Source organism: Phytophthora cinnamomi (genome assembly GCF_018691715.1).
Source record: "Phytophthora cinnamomi strain GKB4 chromosome Unknown Contig34, whole genome shotgun sequence".
Lineage (NCBI taxonomy): Eukaryota > Oomycota > Peronosporomycetes > Peronosporales > Peronosporaceae > Phytophthora > Phytophthora cinnamomi.
In genome coordinates this window covers 267752-285626 of record NW_027150967.1, presented here as the reverse complement: position 1 = coordinate 285626, position 17875 = coordinate 267752, and the positions used below count along the sequence as shown (strand labels likewise).

The 17875-nt window shown below is 53.4% G+C and overlaps 3 protein-coding genes across 3 annotated transcripts; 1 reads left to right on the top strand and 2 right to left on the bottom strand.

Annotated features, from left to right (window-relative positions):
- Positions 1-12564: 12564 nt before the first annotated feature.
- Positions 12565-12918, bottom strand: IUM83_17082 (uncharacterized protein; the record flags this gene model as incomplete). Its single annotated transcript, XM_067942009.1, has 1 exon — positions 12565-12918. The coding sequence occupies one exon, from the start codon at positions 12916-12918 to the stop codon at positions 12565-12567; it is 354 nt and encodes a 117-aa protein (XP_067792552.1).
- Positions 12919-13149: 231 nt separating this feature from the next.
- IUM83_17081 (Proline-rich protein 6) lies at positions 13150-13560 on the bottom strand (the record flags this gene model as incomplete). Its single annotated transcript, XM_067942008.1, has 1 exon — positions 13150-13560. One exon carries the CDS (start codon positions 13558-13560, stop codon positions 13150-13152), a length of 411 nt encoding a protein of 136 aa, XP_067792545.1.
- Positions 13561-13759: 199 nt separating this feature from the next.
- On the top strand, positions 13760-17706 carry IUM83_17080 (kinesin-like protein; the record flags this gene model as incomplete). The annotated part of the gene is made up of 10 exons (XM_067942007.1): positions 13760-13886; positions 13955-14251; positions 14329-14427; positions 14789-14881; positions 14960-15362; positions 15429-15515; positions 15584-15674; positions 15735-15926; positions 15993-17498; positions 17560-17706. 10 exons carry the CDS (start codon positions 13760-13762, stop codon positions 17704-17706), a joined length of 3042 nt encoding a protein of 1013 aa, XP_067792554.1.
- Between the last annotated feature and the right edge of the window lie 169 nt (positions 17707-17875).

The following is a 17875-nucleotide window of genomic DNA, read 5'->3' as shown; positions in this document are numbered from 1 at the left end:
TTCCCGGCCCAACGGGAGATCATGTCTGCCCACACGTTATCAGGCCCGGGAACGTGCTCCGCTACGTAGCGATAGTTCATCAACTTCATTGCCCATCGTAGCAGTTTGCCTCTTGCGTGCTTCTTCACGGATTCGTGAGGTGCGAAAACGTGGATTAAATTCCGATGATCGCAGTACATGCGAAATGGCTTGGGGCGCAGTGGCAGATAATCGAGTTTGTCGCAGACTACTACGATCGGGTAGGCCTCCTTTTCAATGACAGTCCAATTGCACTGACTGCCAGTGAAAGTACCACTCGTGCAGTGGATCAAGCGATGCTGCTGTTCCGTCGCCGGCTTCTTCGGATCGAAGTCCGCTACTTGCGTAACAATCACTGCGTATCCCACATCAGAGGCGTCGGTAAACAAACACGTCGTCGCACTGTCATCGGGAAAGTCGAGGGTGGCTGCTGTCGCCAGAGCCTCCTTGACATCATCAAACGCTCGACGTTCGTCGTCGGTAAGCTCAATCTCAATGCTAGCAGCTGCACGTCGAGTCCGCTTTGTATTAGCCAGCGCTGCGTCGAGACATCGTCGGAGTGGATTCACTTGCCGGGCGAAATCAATAATGCTCTCGCGCATCCAGTTGATGGCACACACGAATTGCTGAAGCTCGCCAGCGGTTCGTGGATAGGGCAGTGAACGCAGCGAGTCAATTCGTTCTCCATCATGCCGGATGCCGTGGCCATCGATAACCTTTCCACACCACTTCACTTGAGTCTGGTAGAGGCTTGACTTCTTCGCACTCAGTTTTAAGCCAAACTGATTCAGCAAAGAGAATAGCTCAGCGAGCTTGTCAAGGTAGACGTCGATGTCGTTTGCGTGAGTGAGGTCATCGATCCAGATAAGGAGGTGATCATAGAGTAACGTAGCGAAACACTTCTCCATAGTTTGCTGGAAAATATGACGGCATCACTGCTGCCTTGAGGAACACGTCGAGGAGTGAAAAATTTTCATCTGTCATATAGGATAGGAACTCCTGGCAAAGTTCAGCCAGAGGAGTTGCCAAAAGTCTTTGAGAAAATCGAAAAGTCCAAAATGGTTCATTCCACGTGCATGTTCCACTGCTAATGATAAAATAGGCATCACTGCAGCGCGGACGTCCGTCAATTCGTTCACCGCTCGGTAGTCCGTCGTCTGGCGGAGGTCCATGAGGTCGGCAGATTTCTTGACTGGCAAAACGGGGCTCGCCCATCGACTGTCCGGGTTCTCGTAGACCAGTCCTAACGTAACCAACCGAGAGTTAAATTCACGGAGAAAATGACGAATGTGTGGAGGGTATTTGCGAGGCTTACACTTCACGGGTCGAGCCCCGTCGCGTAGTCGCACCTCCATTGGCGGCACATTCGCTGGTGGGTCATCACGCAGCTCCAAGCGCCACACGTCGTAAGCATGGACAATTGTCCTGAGAGTCTCCAGTCGATCCACAGGAAACCCATTCTCCAAGGCACGATTCAGCAGTCGCTCCACAGCCGCGAAAATGTCTTCATCACTCGAGCTAGTGGCAGCAACCGGCGGTTCATCAGCTTCCAGTTTGATATTGTCCCCGCTAGTTTCATCATTTCCGCGGTCGGCCAACATTTCCAGCTGTCTGTCCACGTCGATGCCAAGAGAAAGAAGTAAATCGTTGCCCACTATGAACTCGTCGTCATCGACATCGGCGATCAATACATCTACCGCGCTCATCGGCTCCACCGGTCCCGCAGCAGTGTGGATCAGCAGATATAGTCTGACCTTCTTGTCGGCCGTCACCCAGGTAGAACCGTATGCCTGATTCCGTACCGGGTTGACGAGTCTCTCAGCTTCCACACTTGGGTCCTTGGTCTTCAAGAGTTCCCAGTGTGAATGGCCAATAACAGTGTAGTCAGAGCCACTGTCAGGGCAGTAAGGCAGGCGCAGCACTCCGTTCACGGTCACCTCGCGACCACAAATAGGAAGGAGTTCGCCTAGTCGTTTGAGTCGAGAACGCTTGGCCTTGGCCCGCTCACGCAGAGTCTTGTGTAGCTCGTCCTTCTCGGCCTCTGTGGTGGCTTTCGGGCAATCACGGATCCAATGCATCTCTTTGCATTTCGGGCACGGACTGGGTGGCAGCTTAGCCGCCTTGGCCGGAGGCTTGGTTTCCGTCGCAGTCCGAGTAGTTTCCACGGCTAGGGGGTTCCGCGACTTCGATCCGCGCGACTTCCTTTTGTCTTTGCGAAGGCGATCCTTATCCGGCTGGGGCTCATCGCGTCCACTTCGGTCGCGCTTCTCAAACTTGCGCTTCTCGACTTCAGTCGTCGGAACTGCCGCTCGTGCTCAGTCGCTTTCTCCACAATGAGCTCGTACACCAGTCATGGGTCAGTGGCGGCTGGCTTATGCGAGTAGCGAATGCACAGCTTCACTTCAGCTTTCAGCGTCGCAGGATGAAGCGAGGCCACCAATCGCTTGCACCGTTCACGTCTCCCAGCTTCTCCTTCGAAGCACTCCGACAAGCCATTTGAACGCGTGACCTGGCCGAAGCAGTTGAAATAGTCGAGCACCCTAGCCTCGACATCGTCCTCGGTCATGTTCAGGCGAAGCTTGCTCTTGAACAAGGCCTTTATGTCGGGCAAAGTGTCGTTCATCACGCTCCCAGCGATGTGGTCGATCTCGGCGATCAGCATCCCCTCAGTTACATCAGCAGTCGGTGTAACGGGGTTACACGTACAAGTGGCTGCAAGCCACTTGTGAATTTAACAGATAGGTTATCTGTTAAACGTTTTGGATACTTCCTCACATTGGTGTAAGACACACCGATGGATACATTGAAGTGGACCACCACAGTGAGTGGTCCACACATACCCAAAAGATCCTATTGGTAGAAAGCAGCATCTTTCTACCAATCAGAGACATGCATATTAGGGGCTCTGACAGCCAGCCGCTACCAACCCTTTCATAGATGATAAACAGTTTTAGCAGATTTTAGAGGAAGATCAATTTACAAACAATACAGTTCTCATTTTACCTTAAACTACCTATTTGGTGTTTTATTTGATTTATATTATACTTGTGGACTCAAGTATAATTAATTCAAATTATTAATAAACTCCTACGCTTCCTCATACACGTGGCGCAACGTGTACGCTAAAGTAGTGAGTCAAGTTAGACCCACTACACCTGGTAGCACCTTGTAGTCCGTCCAACGACCGATTGCTTGACGTTCGTACGAGGTGTACGAACGCGGAGCCGAGAACCACATGAGCACGGAGGTGCCCATGGAGAGCTCCAATACGCCTGCAACGCATGTTGCACGCGGACTGCCCCACCTGTCGGATCCAGAGTGGGAGGCCCTCCAACGACTGTCAACAGTCATTGGGGAGGCGGCGATAGCTACAATGTTGCGTACGCTATCGCCGACAGAGCAACATGGTGTTGCTCTGGGATTCATCATGAAGGAGCGTGAGCAATTATGTAGGAAGAGAGGGCGAGCCTCTCCTCCGATGGCTTGTCGAACTCGACACAGCCATAGCGGCTCGACGTATCGTCGACCCGTTGTCAAAGGTTGCGTTCGCCATGTCATGTCTTGGCGGACGAGCGAGGAGTTGGGCGTATGGACGCCGACTTCCGATCCTACGTGCTTCAGCACGTACGAGATATTCAAAGAGGAGCTCAAACAAGCGTTTGAGCCCCGCAAAAATTCCGGTCGAGGGCGGAGTTCCTCGACCTTCAGCAGGGTAAGCATGACGTCCATGCTTACGCGCAGCGTGCACGATATTTGGTCTCAAATATCGTGACTAACCCGATTGACGAGGCGACTAAAGTCGTCACGTTCATGAAGGACTTAGAGATGGGCCTGTGAAGACCTATCTCTTCCGAGAGTACCCGAGTACTCGAAGCTGCGATTACTCTTGCCATGCAAGAAGAGTTTAGCCTGCGGCAGGCTAAACTGCATGCGAGCGTGCCGAGGCCGCAACCGCGCCCGGTAGCGAGCACGGGAGGTCCGGAACCAATGGACCTCTCGAATGCAACAACTGCTGGTTACCAGCAGCACGGAAATAACGTGCGATGCTTCCGTTGCGGAAGGATCGGTCACTTTGACAGAGAGTGCACGGCTCCCGTGCCCCTGGAGGTGGCCGTCGTGGCGATGCTGGGCATCGCCGCGGACAAACAAAAAAACGCGAACATCCAGTAGGCGCGGGGCGCCCTACTGGTAATGCAGTCGCGCGTGCCGACATCGGGCACGCGACACTGAGGACTGCAGCCCCAGTGAGACCAGCTCACTGTAAGAAACAAGATGACAGGCCAAACCTAGTCATCTTGAAGGTTTACTCGAAGAGAGCGAGTGACTCTCTTCGAGCTTTGGTAGAACTCAGGCGCGTCGAACAACTTTGTTCGACTACGAAGCCTGTCGAGACTTGACTTCGAGGAGGTAGATACACCTCGAAGTCTTCTGGAGGTACGACTGGCAACAGGTCAGAAGACCGAGAAGCGCGTCGTGAACGTGCGCTTCTCGTACAAACAACGAGTGTTTGTCGAACACTTTATCGTCCTGGACCTGGACGATAAGTTCGACGTAGTAATGGGCATGCCGTGGCTTGCACGGCATGATCCGGTAATAGACTGGAAGAAGCGCACGGTCGTGCGCTTCGGACGCGACAGCGGAACAGAGAGCGATGGCCCTGTTAACGCAGCGCGCACCAACAGGTGCGCGCGGCTCACCTGTCGAGACAGCGCTTTATGCTGCTGTCCCGGAGTGCCCAAGAAGTGCGCGAGGGCGCGCACAAGTGAGACCCACGTCGGCAATGCTGCCGACGTCGGAAGAAAAAGATGTGTTGGTTCCGGGAACCAACACCACGTTCAAGTGTGTAAGGGACAGTCCCTGACCCGAAGCGGTCAGGTCGACAACGACGCGTCGGCTCCGGGAGCCGACGCACCCTCGGTCGTGAGGGCTCCGCCAATGAATGGCGTCGAGGTGACAAAGGCGTGTCAACTCCAGGAGTTGACGCTGCAAACAGTGCGGACGGTTGCAAACGTACCGCACTGACGCAATTGCATGCTGTCGTGCAGCCGGGCTGCACGACGAAGCGCCATGCGATCAAGCCGGGCTTGATATCGCGCGCCCGCAGACAGGGTCTGCCGGCGAACGGACACTACCGTGCAGCCGGGCTGCACGAAGGAAAATGCGGTCAAGCCGGGCTTGATACCGCGCGCCCGCGGACAGGGTCCGCCGGCGAACGACTGTCCACGGCCGGGCCTGGACAAGAAGAACAACTGTGCGGAGCCGGGCTCCGCACAACAAGAAGACGGCGCAAGCGGAAAACGTGCGCAAGTCTCGGTCCGGGACCGAGACGCAACAAGAACAGTCTGCTGGGCAGACTGCGGCGGTGACGCCGAATGTCAAGACGCTAAGCGTCTTGACGCGCACCGATACTGGATTCCAGTATCGTGACACGGGACTCGCTAGTCTCCGACGACGGCGTCGGAGTTGACTTCGCTTCCAGCCATGAGCTGGAAGCGCTTCACGCGACTTGCACGATGGACGCATCGAGCAAGTCTGCGTTCTTTCGGACAGCGAAAGAACGGCGAGCGAGAGCAAGAGCTGAGGCAGCTCTTCATGGAGTACCACTGAGAGTGAAGACACTCAGTGCAGAAACAAGCGAGAGCGCTTCGAGGAACAAGGTTGGGACTCGCTGAAGTCGAGTCCCTATTACGAATTGTTGAGGGAGTACAAAGACGTACTCCGGAAGACATTCTGCGGAGCTTCCGCAGGATAAGGGCATTCAGCACGAGATTGATCTCGTGCCGGGCACGAAGTACTGTGTCACGCGGCAGTGGCCACTGCCGCGAGAGCAAGTGAAAGCGATCGACGACTTCTTTGAAAGTCGTCGTAAAGCAGGACAAGTGCGGGAATCAAAGTCCCCGCACAGTGCTCCGACGTTCTGTGTCAAGAAGCCACAGGGCGGATGGCGCATCGTTCATGCCTACAACAAGCTGAACGATGCGACGGTACCGGCGCAGACGCCGATACCGCGAAAAGATGTTATCATCGATTCGATGGCCGGGAGCACCGTTTACAGTGCTCTCGACTTGCGAGATGGATTTTATCAAATCCTAATGCGTGAGAGCGATATCCCTCTCACGGCAGTGAGCACGCCAAGCGGCATGCTCTGGGAATGGCTAGTAATGCCACAGGGGCTTAAGAACGCCCCTGCGACTTTCAACAGGTGCGTGACGCACTTGTTGCGCTCGGTGCGCGACTTCGCACCGAGCTACTTCGATGATGTATTCATCCACAGCCGGGCTGTGGACGGAAGATCCGACGTAGAGATGCACAGGGTGCATCTCCGAACTACTTGAGCTTATGCGAAAGCATAAGCTCTACGCGAACCTGAAGAAGTGTATCTTCGGGGCGAGCGAGATACCCGTCCTCGGGTGTCTCGTAGGGAAGAATGGTGTTCGCCCTGACCCGGAAAAGGTCAGAGTGATAAATGAATGGCCAACGCCTTCAAGTGTCAAGGAACTGAGGCAGTTCCTTAGCTTGCCACGTACTTGTGCAAGTACGTGGAGGATTATGCGGGCAAGATCCGCCCGCTGTCACAGCTTCTTAAGAAAGAAGCTGTGTGGAATAGACACCCGATTGCCAAAGGCATTCGATGCAGTCAAGCGGGGCTTGACTGAGGCGCCGATCTTGGCAGTGGCTGACCAAGATCGCCCATTTCACGTAGTGTGACGCATCCGATTTCGCGATCGGATGCGCGTGAGCAGCACGATCACGAGGGCCGTGATCGTGTCGTCTACCAATCGCGTCAGCTGAAGCCAGCTGAGCGCAACTATCCGGTGCATGACAAGGAACTCCTTGCCATGAAGTATGCACTCGCAAAGTTCCGAGGTGTACTTGCTTGGGAGTAGACCATTTGTGGTCTACACTGACCATGCTTCACTGCGCACCGCAGTGAAGTGCCACATTCACAAAGAATGGCGAGATGGCTCTCATTCTTTGCGGAGTATAACTTCCGGGTCGAATACAAACCCGGAAGATTGAACGTGGTGGCCGACGCGTTATCACGTCGGCCGGACTATGCAGAAGCTGTTGACGTCAATGCCATTGACGCCATGCGATCGAGCAAACCCACATCATCTCTGTTGGATGATGTGAAGGCCGCGTACGCGCACGACGCGGACGCGAAGCTCTTGCTGGCCTATGGCACAGCGCCTTCTGACAAGTCCCGTCAGAAGCTGCCCAAGCACCTTCGAGCGCGTGCACACCACTTTCGTGCACGAAGGACTGCTACTCTACAACGCAGTCGACGACAACGCGGATCGCGTTGTCGTGCCAAATGACCATGACCTGCGACTCAGGATCATGTACGAGTATCATGATGCCCCGACTGCGGGACATCTCGGACGTGAGAAGACTTACGTCCTTCTCACGCGCGACTTCTACTGGCACCACCAGTATAGTGGGTGCGCAAGTACATCCGTGCTTGCGAGGTATGCTAACGTAAAGCCTGCGCCATTCGCGCAGGCTCCACTGTAATCACTACCGACTCCGTCGAGTGCTGAAGTCCATGTCTTTGACTTCATCTTTGGTCTTCCCCGGACAGCGGAGGGAACACCGGTGTTGTGGTCTTTGTAGACCGTTTCAGCAAGATGGTACATCTTGCTGCGGTGCCAGCAGAGGTGACCGCGAAGCAGACGGCCCGTCTGCTCGTCGACATGGTGTTCAAACACCATGGCATGCCGTCCGACATTGTGTCGGACAGAGACCCGCGCTTCACAGCGCACCTGTGGCAAGAAGTGTTTACACTTCTTGGGAGCCAGCTTTCCATGTCGACTGCGGATCATCCGCAGACGGACGGTCAAACCGAGCGCGTGAATCGCGTGCTCGTCGATATGTTGAAGAGCTACGCTCACTCGTTCCAATACTGGAGCGAGTGTTTATCGATGGCAGAGTTTGCCATCAATAACTCAGTGCATGCCTCGACCGGGCATACACCGTTCTACGTGAATGCCATGCGGCATCCACGCCTCCCGAGTTTACTCGGAGTGATGGCTCCCACTTTAAGTGGGGGAGGATCTACGACTGCAATACAGCAGCCGCAGAAAACCGCTGACACTTGCACAGTGTCAGCTGCAACAGCGAACAAAACGCATGAGTCTGCGCAGGGCGCAGACTCCCCAACAACAAGGACAATGACCACGGCTCTGCGCAGGGCGCAGACGCCGCAAAGAACCACGCAGAGGCCGGGCCTCTAGCGGAGAGCGAGCTGAATGACTTCAGCTCGGATGCAATCAGTTTCATCACCAAAAGACAAGCCGTGATTCGGTTTGTCCAAGACACTATAGCAGCTTCTGTTGATCAACAGAAGCTGAACGCAGACAATGCGGGCAGAGGCAACACAAATGAATTTAAAGTTGGTTCATTAGTTTTGTTAGCTACACAAAACCTGCCTAGACATGCAGTTTCGGATTTCGGAGCAAGCAAGCTTGCTCCGCGCTTCATCGGGCCGTTCACTGTGTTGGCACGGCACGGCAACGCATACACGCTAGTCATACCGTCTAGCATGCGCCTCCATCCGACCTTTTACGTCGGACGGCTGAAGCCATACCTGCAGCACGAGCCATCTAGCTCGGCTGACCCGAAGCCTCGGCAGGAGCCGAGGCAGAAGCGAGACTTGGCCTCGGCGACGAGCAACCTCTCCTCCAGCGCGCGGACGCTGGAGCAACCCCTTCATCTGGGTCCCCAGCTCGACCTGGATATTCGAGGCGGTCTGCGAGACCGCCGCGACTTGGGCCTTCTGGTTCGCCAGCTCCTGTTTTAGGGCGGCGAACTCAGCGCCCTGCAGACGCTCCACGACGGTCACCCGGTCGTGGAGAGGCGCATACTGATCAGCCGGGGCTGATCATACCCGGGCGTGTTCCCACCCCGCCACCGCCGATCCGTGACGCCCACGGCTCAACCCGCAGGATTGTTGAGCGGATTGTTGACCATAGTATCCCGAAAACGAACCCTCAAGGCTCTGTTTTCGTATTCGTTGGAGAGGATTTCCTCCCCATCGAGATACATGGGAGCCGCGGAACGTCTTGCTGGAGGACGTTCCGGAAATGGTGAGGGCGTACGAGGAGCAGTACGCACTGGCGCAGCGGAAGTAACACGAGCGCTGCGATCATCGCTAGCGCCTGAACCCTCACGTGCTAAGAACTTAGCACGGAGCTCTTGAGACTCTCGGGCACACGGAACGACGTGTACCCGTTCAGGTCGCGGTCGCTCAAGCGGACCGCGCCTGGAAAGCACTTCGTGCACTGAAAGCCCTCGGGCACAGTGCACGGCACATTACCTCCTCAGCAGCAACATGAAGTTGCTCCAGCTTTCCACGCTTCGAGTACGTCTCGAAGCGATCACGCGCTTGCTTAATCCGATCACGGTAAGCACTCGGCCTCTTGTTGAAGTTCTCAACAAAGGCGTTCCAGCTTGACAAAGTGCCTGCCATTCGGGCACTTTGCTGCGAGAAGAGGTCTTCTTGCTTTTGAAACCATCGGAGCTCATGAAAGAGTCCGATGTAGTAATCGCGCCTTTGATGCGGAACGCATCAAAGTGCAGCTCAGCAGCCACAGCGTCATCTTTGATGGCGCTGCATACGTACAGCGGCACCTCATTCGAGGTACCGAGTTCCCAAACCGGTCCGCGATCTCGGACGCGGACGGCATCCATGGATCGCGCTGCAGGCGCAGCGCGCGGAGAGCCTTGAGCTTTAACATCACGCGCTGCAGCAGCAGCGCGCGGAGTACTGAGAGCCCCAGCTGGAAGCGAGTGGGGTATCACTCTCAGTACGCGAACGCTTCGAACTCGAAGCGTCCGATTCGTCCCCTTCACGCGGGCGAACGTTCTTGGCGTGAGGGTCGAGCGATTCGCTCGACACTGAGTCTTTACGCTTTGAGGGCGAGTCCTCCTCGCCCTCCATGTCTTCATCGTCGTCGTCGAAGTCGACGACGTCACCGTACTTCGCCTTCTGGCGTTCGAAGTAGTCGTCGATGGAGAGATGACTCCCCATCGACTTAGCGGACTTCTTCTGAGGCGCGCTCATCGTTGAATGAGCGCGGATTTCTTCTCCAAACGCGGAGAATTGACGAATGGTCAATTCCAAAGATTGACGTGCGGGGACCCCGCGCGTCTAACCTTAAGGGATGGTGTAACGGGGTTACACGTACAAGTGGCTGCAAGCCACTTGTGAATTTAACAGATAGGTTATCTGTTAAACGTTTTGGATACTTCCTCACATTGGTGTAAGACACACCGATGGATACATTGAAGTGGACCACCACAGTGAGTGGTCCACACATACCCAAAGATCCTATTGGTAGAAAGCAGCATCTTTCTACCAATCAGAGACATGCATATTAGCGGGGCTCTGACAGCCAGCCGCTGCCAACCCTTTCATAGATGATAAACAGTTTTTAGCAGATTTTAGAGGAAGATCAATTTACAAACAATACAGTTCTCATTTTACCTTAAACTACCTATTTGGTGTTTTATTTGATTTATATTATACTTGTGGACTCAAGTATAATTAATTCAAATTATTAATAAACTCCTACGCTTCCTCATACACGTAGCGCGACGTGTAAGCTAAAGTAGTGAGCCAAAGTAGGCCCACTACAGTCGGCGTACGCAGCCGTAGGTCGCAGAATGTATCCAGCAGCTCAGCGTCGAATGTCTCGATAATAGGGGTCAAAACAGCATCGAAGTCTTCACCGGAAACACGGCAGCGAGCGCGCAACTCAGCCTCGTACTCACGGCGCTTGACTTTCCACTTTGCCAGGAAGTCGTGCGAGATGCTCGTAATCCGGGGCGGCACGGTTGGAGTGAAGAGTGGGACCGAACCCATACAAACGGCGTTGTCCACTTGGTGCTTCATGTTGAATCAGCACTTGTCTTGATCTTCGCAGAAGTCCACTGGGTGATGCAGGCGTTGGCCAAGCAGCACACAGTAGAAATTCTACTAAAGAATTCTTTGTAGTGTATCCCGGGTCAGGAAGATTCAAAAGGTCGAACACGATAGTGCGGGGGCTTAACCCGCAGGAACTTGTAGCTTAGTGTATTTGTCTCCTAGACAGAAAAATGAAGAGTGAGGTCCGGGACTGATGCTGACCAGCCCTTCTCTCTGTCTCGTCGATCAACCGTGTCCAGAGGCGTCCCCCCAGCACGGGTTGAAGTGAGAGACGGATCGTCCTATTGACGATCCTTTAACAAACAGACATGCATCATATACAAAGTTCCATATGCAGCCCAGGTCAGGCACGGACAGCCAGACCTGGAGAACATGCAGACCCCATGTGAATGGCTAGGAGCCGTCGGACACATCTGGGGCATCAAGGGGCGGTCTGTGATCACCACGTCCCTTCAGGATCGACAGCTGAGCCAAGCTGGTTAACTTCAAGGTCCGGTGTAACCGTCAGCCACTACAGCCCCAGCCTTCACACCCCGAGATCGTAACACACAATTGGCTCGGAGTGTCGTACATGTAGGTGTCCCGATGCACCGTCACGATACCAGCACGAGGGTGGAATGAATCGAGCATTGCAGCTTAGTGGTGGGTAAGTTTGATAATGACTTTAGCTCAGAGATGCTCGAATCTTAACTGCTTACGGGAGACCACAACCTTGAGGATCGGCTTTGCCGGATGTTGGTTGAAACCAGCTCTTGGAAGTGGATGGTAAACATCCGTACTTCTGTAGTTGTACACTTCTGTCTACATTATGGCCACAGAAATCATGAATAATGCATTCAGTCGCCTGCAAGAGGTGGACACAGAGCTGCCGAATGGGTGAGGACACGGCTAGTATCCTAAAGGTAGTCCGAAGTTTCAAAGAATACAAACGATCAAGCGATCCAATTTCGAGTTCAATGTGCTAACACCCATTGCCCGAACCGATTGCCAGTCTACAGCAACGATTCAAACCAGTTCTGCGATAGAGTTCCGTTGCTGCTGCTGTTCAACATCGAGGTCCACTCGGTGGCTTTGGTCTCTAAGGTTGCATTGACCAACTTCGCGCTCTCACACTTGCTGAGTGGACAGGATAGCGCGAGTCCTTGGTAACCAGCAACGACCGACCGTGCCCCCTTCCTAGCCATTCCGATTTAGCTCGTGCGAGTTAGACCGATCGTCTAGCTCGCTGCTGCATACGATGCGGGCTTGGCAATCTTCCTCCTCGTAGAAATTGACGATGCTTCCGTCAGGAATTCTCCCCCACATCCTTACTTGCTCTTCCTCCCTCCACCCACTGCACGACGAAGTCGTGATGCATTGTTGCGCCGGTGCATAGTACATCATGGATTCGTCGAGCGTTCAACAGAATACCGGCAACATTTGGAGGTAGCTTGGCAAAAAGAGAAGTGGCGAGAATCGAATTTGAAGCTGCAAAGGAGACGATCGATGGTCGCTGTGTAAGACTAGGTTGTAGGCACCACCTCGTTTTCAGTCAGGGTACTAGCAAATAACCAAGCTAGGTGGTAACAACATTTTTATCCCCAAAAAAAGAGTAATATCTCTAACTTGTCCTTCTCACCTCAAGCATCGCCAATTTCGACATCTCCTCCGTCCGGCAGAGTGTCAAACCAGTTCGCAGATAGATTGCCACCACGGCTGGCACTCGAAATTGACAACCATTCCGCGTTGTCGTCATTTCCCTCCGTCGCATTCAACAGCGACGCACTCTCATCTCGACACATGCTGATGATCCCCTTTACCGGATACAGCGTGTACTTCGCCAGAATAAACGAGCGCACCACCGCCGTGTCGTCCTTCACGATCTCGTTGCCGAACGTTTTCCCCGCGTCACTATTGAACACCAACTTGCCCGCGCAGTCTTCCTCAAGGAAGAACGCGATGCTCTGACCGTCCGGGACGCGCGCGTACAGCAACTTACTGGCTGCCCCAACCACCACACGATGAAAACGTCACGCACGTCCGACTCGGAGCATTGAACTTCATCATCTTGCCCGACGTCGTCAATATCCCCGCTTGAGTTGGCGCCATCTTTCCGTGAATCGGTGAAACTCGAAATGAACGCTTCTCACAGTGCGTGAAATGTGTATTTCCGAACCGTAGAACTGTACTACATTAGGGCCCGTCTCGAGGTTGAATGCACCACCCTATTCCTTGGAGTAGCTGGCGATGTCGGACGCCTCGAACGACGCCTCCCAGTTCTGGCCGTCGAAGGTTTCGGTGGTGACGCTGGAGATGGTGGCCGGATCCACGCAGGCGACCGTGACGGCGTATCCGTCCGGATTGCTGCGCGGGATGTAAAACGCCTGCACGCCGCATCTCTTGCAGAAGAGGTGCTGGGCCTGGTGCGTGTTGAACGTGTAGAGCGTGAGCATGTCCTGACCGCGCATCAGGCGGAAGCGCGCCTTGGGCACGATGGCGTGGGCATTGCGCTTCATGCTGCAAATGGAGCAGTTGCACTCGGTCTGCACCAAGTCGCTCGGCGCGTCGAACTCGAACTGCACCGCCTTGCAGTGGCAGGAGCCGCGGTGCACTACGAATTGCGGGGTCTCGGCCATGGTAGAGTAGGTAGATACTAGTAGATGGTAGACTCGAGGGGGTAAATTGAAGACTGACGTGGCCGGCGTAACGGATACCGTGTCAAGCGGCGGAAGTTTACGTGAGTGAAGGTTAATTTTAGGTTTTAGCCAATGGGGGAGCTGCACGCGAAGCGACACGCAAGTTGAAGCTGTTGCACTCATGTGAGTAGAACGAAGCATGTTTGGGCGGCGTAAGGCTCGGAACGGGGGGGAAGAGACAGGAAACAAGCCGTTGACGGTGCAGGAGAGGCTGGAATTGCTGGAGAGCACAGAAGTGTCGTATCCCGCTGGACTGGTACAGCCGTGTACGTATGTGGATGTAGTTGGGGTGGAGGCAGGTTCGTTCTGCTTATTTGGTGGTGGCATGCTGCAGTCTCACGACAGGAGCTGGGGCGACTGAAGAAAAGATTCGTGCATCTTATACCGGTGGACGATGTCGGTCGAGAGCTGCGACTGCCGCTGAATGTGGTGCTGCTGATGCCGGAGCTGCGAGCGCAGCCGTTTGTGCCGCTCGTGGCTCGGCTGGTTCTGCATCGGCAGGGGGAAGCAGGGGCTGCGTTGCACGAACCGAAGGATGGAGATGCAGCCGATGAGCTCGTCACTTTCACCGCGTTTATGACGATCCTAGCGGTGTTTAGCGTCAAGCAACCACTCGAAATTAAGCGACAAGGTTCGTGTCTCCCGCGATCAGCGTTTACTGAGGTCAATCTTTCGCGCTGATCGTGTGCATTGTGTTTGTTTATATAGTGTTGTTCGACGTCTATGACCGCGAGAGTAAAGGATGCGCCACTGTCGATGACTTTTTGAGGGTGATTTCGACGATATCACGGTCGAATGCCGCTAGACGTAAGGCGGTTCGTCGAATTTTGGAGCAACAGCTAACACCATTTTTCAAGCAAACGAAGTCGGGTGTGACTGGTGTGTTGGTTAGTGATTTCAGCCAGGTAGGTATCGACCTAGTTTTATTGGACCTCTATTTCGCATTAACCTCCACTCACTGTGTGAAAAATGCCCAGGTTATTGTCGACGCCGAAGTTCACATTGCTCTAACGATAGCTTACTAGTGTTCGCATTATCCAGGCTAAGCTCTCCCTGCGGCATTCTAGATAAAGCACACAAAACTAAAATTACCCCTCAATTTGATGCTCAATCGTGTCTCAACTTAACTTGAAAACGACCTGCGCTGTATTGGTGTCTTCCGATCAAGTTGCCTTGAAGCCGATGGTGAAGTGGCACATTGGCACCTACGCACGTCTGCGCCCTCCACGGCGTGGACATGATTGTGCCAAGTTCGATCTCGGTTCGTATTTCTCTCTTTTGCTACGTCTCGTGTGCTATGTGTACTCAAACGCACTTGATGGTTTGTCGCTGTCGTCAGAAAGAGTCGACGACGGTCGATTCAGTAGGACAGTCATAGCGTTCCCACCTCCAGACGACGATGACTCCCGAATGCACCTTAAGCAGCGCGACGGACTCGACTTCCACTTCAACGACGTATTTGACCCAAGCATCTCGCAAGAGCAAGTATTCAACGAAGTCTGTATGGACATCGTCTACAGTGCACTGGATGGCTACAATGGAACTATCCTCGCCTATGGGCAGACTGGCTCGGGCAAAACCTACACAATTACGGGAGGCGAGCATTATGCAGACCGAGGAATAATCCCTCGCGTGCTCTCGACAATCTTTGAGGAGTTCGAGAAAAGACCAAACATGCGCTATTCGTGCTACATTTCATATCTCGAGATCTACAACGAAAACGTCTACGACCTGCTCGATCGGTAAGCACACCTGTCAATTTTGGGAAGCTTGCTTTTACTGATATTGCAGCTTGGCCCTGCACGTAGATCTCACACCGACCGACCAATCGAAGAGTGGACGAAGGTTCTTCTCATGGACGATGACGAAGGCGACATGCACTTTAGAAACTTGGGGTAAGTCAGCCTGCACTCATGGTTAAACTTTCGTGAAGCGGTGTATTAAATTGTGTGTGCGTGCACAGAGTTTTTGAAGCGGTATCAGAGGAAGAGGCACTAAATCTTCTCTTCCTTGGTAACATGAACCGTGTGACGAGTGATACCCCTATGAACCAGGTACGCTGACATAACAATATGTCTATTGCCGCTGTACTAACAATCTTGTAAATGCTATAGGCTTCGTCCCGTTCCCATTCAATCTTCAGTGTGATGATCGAGTCACGGCCCATTGATTCGGATATGATTGTGACATCCAAGCTTCATCTGGTCGATCTTGCGGGTTCCGAGCGAGTTTACAAGCGTGACGGCACCCAGCGTATGCGCTCGGAAGGAAAACACATCAACCTCTCACTTCATCACCTCGAACAGGTACACTGTTTGCGACAAATTAATTTGTGATATGAAATTCATATTATAGGTTTGCAACTCTTGTAGGTCATCCTGTCGCTACGGAGCAAACGCAACGCAGTTTCGAGGACGTATCATATTCCGTACCGCAATTCCATGCTCACATCGGTTTTGCGTGGCAGTCTGGGCGGCAATTGCAAGTCCGTTTTCATCGCTACACTCAATCCTGAGAACGACTTCATTGATGAATCCATTTCGACTTGCCGCTTCATGCAGCGCTGCTCAGAGGTGGCAGTCGATATTGCAGTAAACACTGAAGTGGACACTGAGAAGCGCCTGGAAGCAGTCGAAAAGCTCAACGCAGAGCTGGAAGCCACAAATGCCGAGTTGCAAGCTCGCGCTGTTCAATTGGAAAACGAAATGAAAGCGCAAGCTATTCATTTCGCGAAGCAGGAGCAGCATTGGCACCGGCGTCTTACGTTAGCTCAAGAAGAGACTCAGGCGGCAATAGCTGCTGCGAAAAGCGCGCGTGATCGGTCCGACCAAATGGGCAAAAAAGTAGACTGGATGCAGTGCGAGGAGATCGTGGAGAGATTGCTACTCACTGGGGATCTACCGCGTGAAGAGCTAGACAAACCACAAAGCAAAGGTGGATTTGAAAAAGCCCGACTGCTTTACGAGGCCGTCGCACAAGGAATCCGAGAACTGGGTATGGCTACGGCTCTTGGATGTCTGGTAGTTCTCAAAGAAAATACCTTTTTCGCGTCGAACACTGCTGCGGAGTTACAGGAACTCATGAGCAAACAAACACGAACTGTTGAGGCCCTTGAACAGCGTTTGCTTGACCAAAAACGCGAGGCCGAACTACTGAAGGAACAAATTCAGAGCGTAGCGGAAGCTCAAAAGCTCGAGGGTGAGCCGAAGACTTCGATTCCGCGATCGAAATCTCATACTGGTGCACTTCGTAAGCGTCAATCATCGCACCGCCGATCTTCAGCTAGTGGGAGAGATGGTAGCGTGGGAGATCGTGACCCGTCCAACAGCGGAAGCGATAGTGAGAATGACAGTGAGGCTTCGGAAACACACGAATATGATCGACCGTCAGCTGCGCGACTGCAGCCCCCAGCGGTCAAGATCGAAGCTCAATCGCGTAGTGGCAAGACTTCGAAGCGGTCAGAGTACAGTCACGCAAGTATTTCCGAAGAAGAGCAGTCGAACGATAAGATGACTACGCTTCGAGGAGCTGCTTTGACGACTGAAAGAGTCGAAAATCCTGCTGCTGGGAGTCCTCGAAAATCCGGCAGCGATTTGATCCGGAAACGCATGGAGCTCTTACGCAATGGGAGCTTATTCGTGAAGTACGGTCGCTACGGGAAACCCCACGTGCGCTTCGTGTGGTGCTCTGCCGACCTTGAATATTTAAATTACCGGAAGGTGAATAGCACAGTTCCAAAAGCGACTATCCCGACGCGTTCCATCGTACGCGTGTGCGTCGGGCAAGACACACGAGTCTTTGACCGTGCAAAACAACCAGCACGAGCTCCTCACTGCTTCTCTGTTGAATACGAAGAGAACCGAACCTTGGATCTCGAGGTAGGTGCTGACAATGAAATATGCTACGGAGTTTGGGGACTAATACCTGTTTTTGATTCAGATTGCCGATGGAGAGAGCCCGGAGGTAAAAAAGATCAAACGAAGCGACTGGGTGGAAGCACTGCAGTTCCTCATCAAGCTGAAAGCAGCCCCTCGCCGAAAGACTTCCCCACCGCGCTACGATTCAGCGGAATCCCTGGCCTCCTAGAAGTGGATGCGTTGCTTTCTTGAATTCTGCAAAGTAGAATCTATGGCTGCAAACAACGCTTTTGCCATAACTAAGTCCTATGGTAGACAACTTCTAATTTCACCCTCAAAAAATGTTGTGTGAGATGATTCTGGTATGGTCACTCAAATTCAACGTTCAAACAAAATGG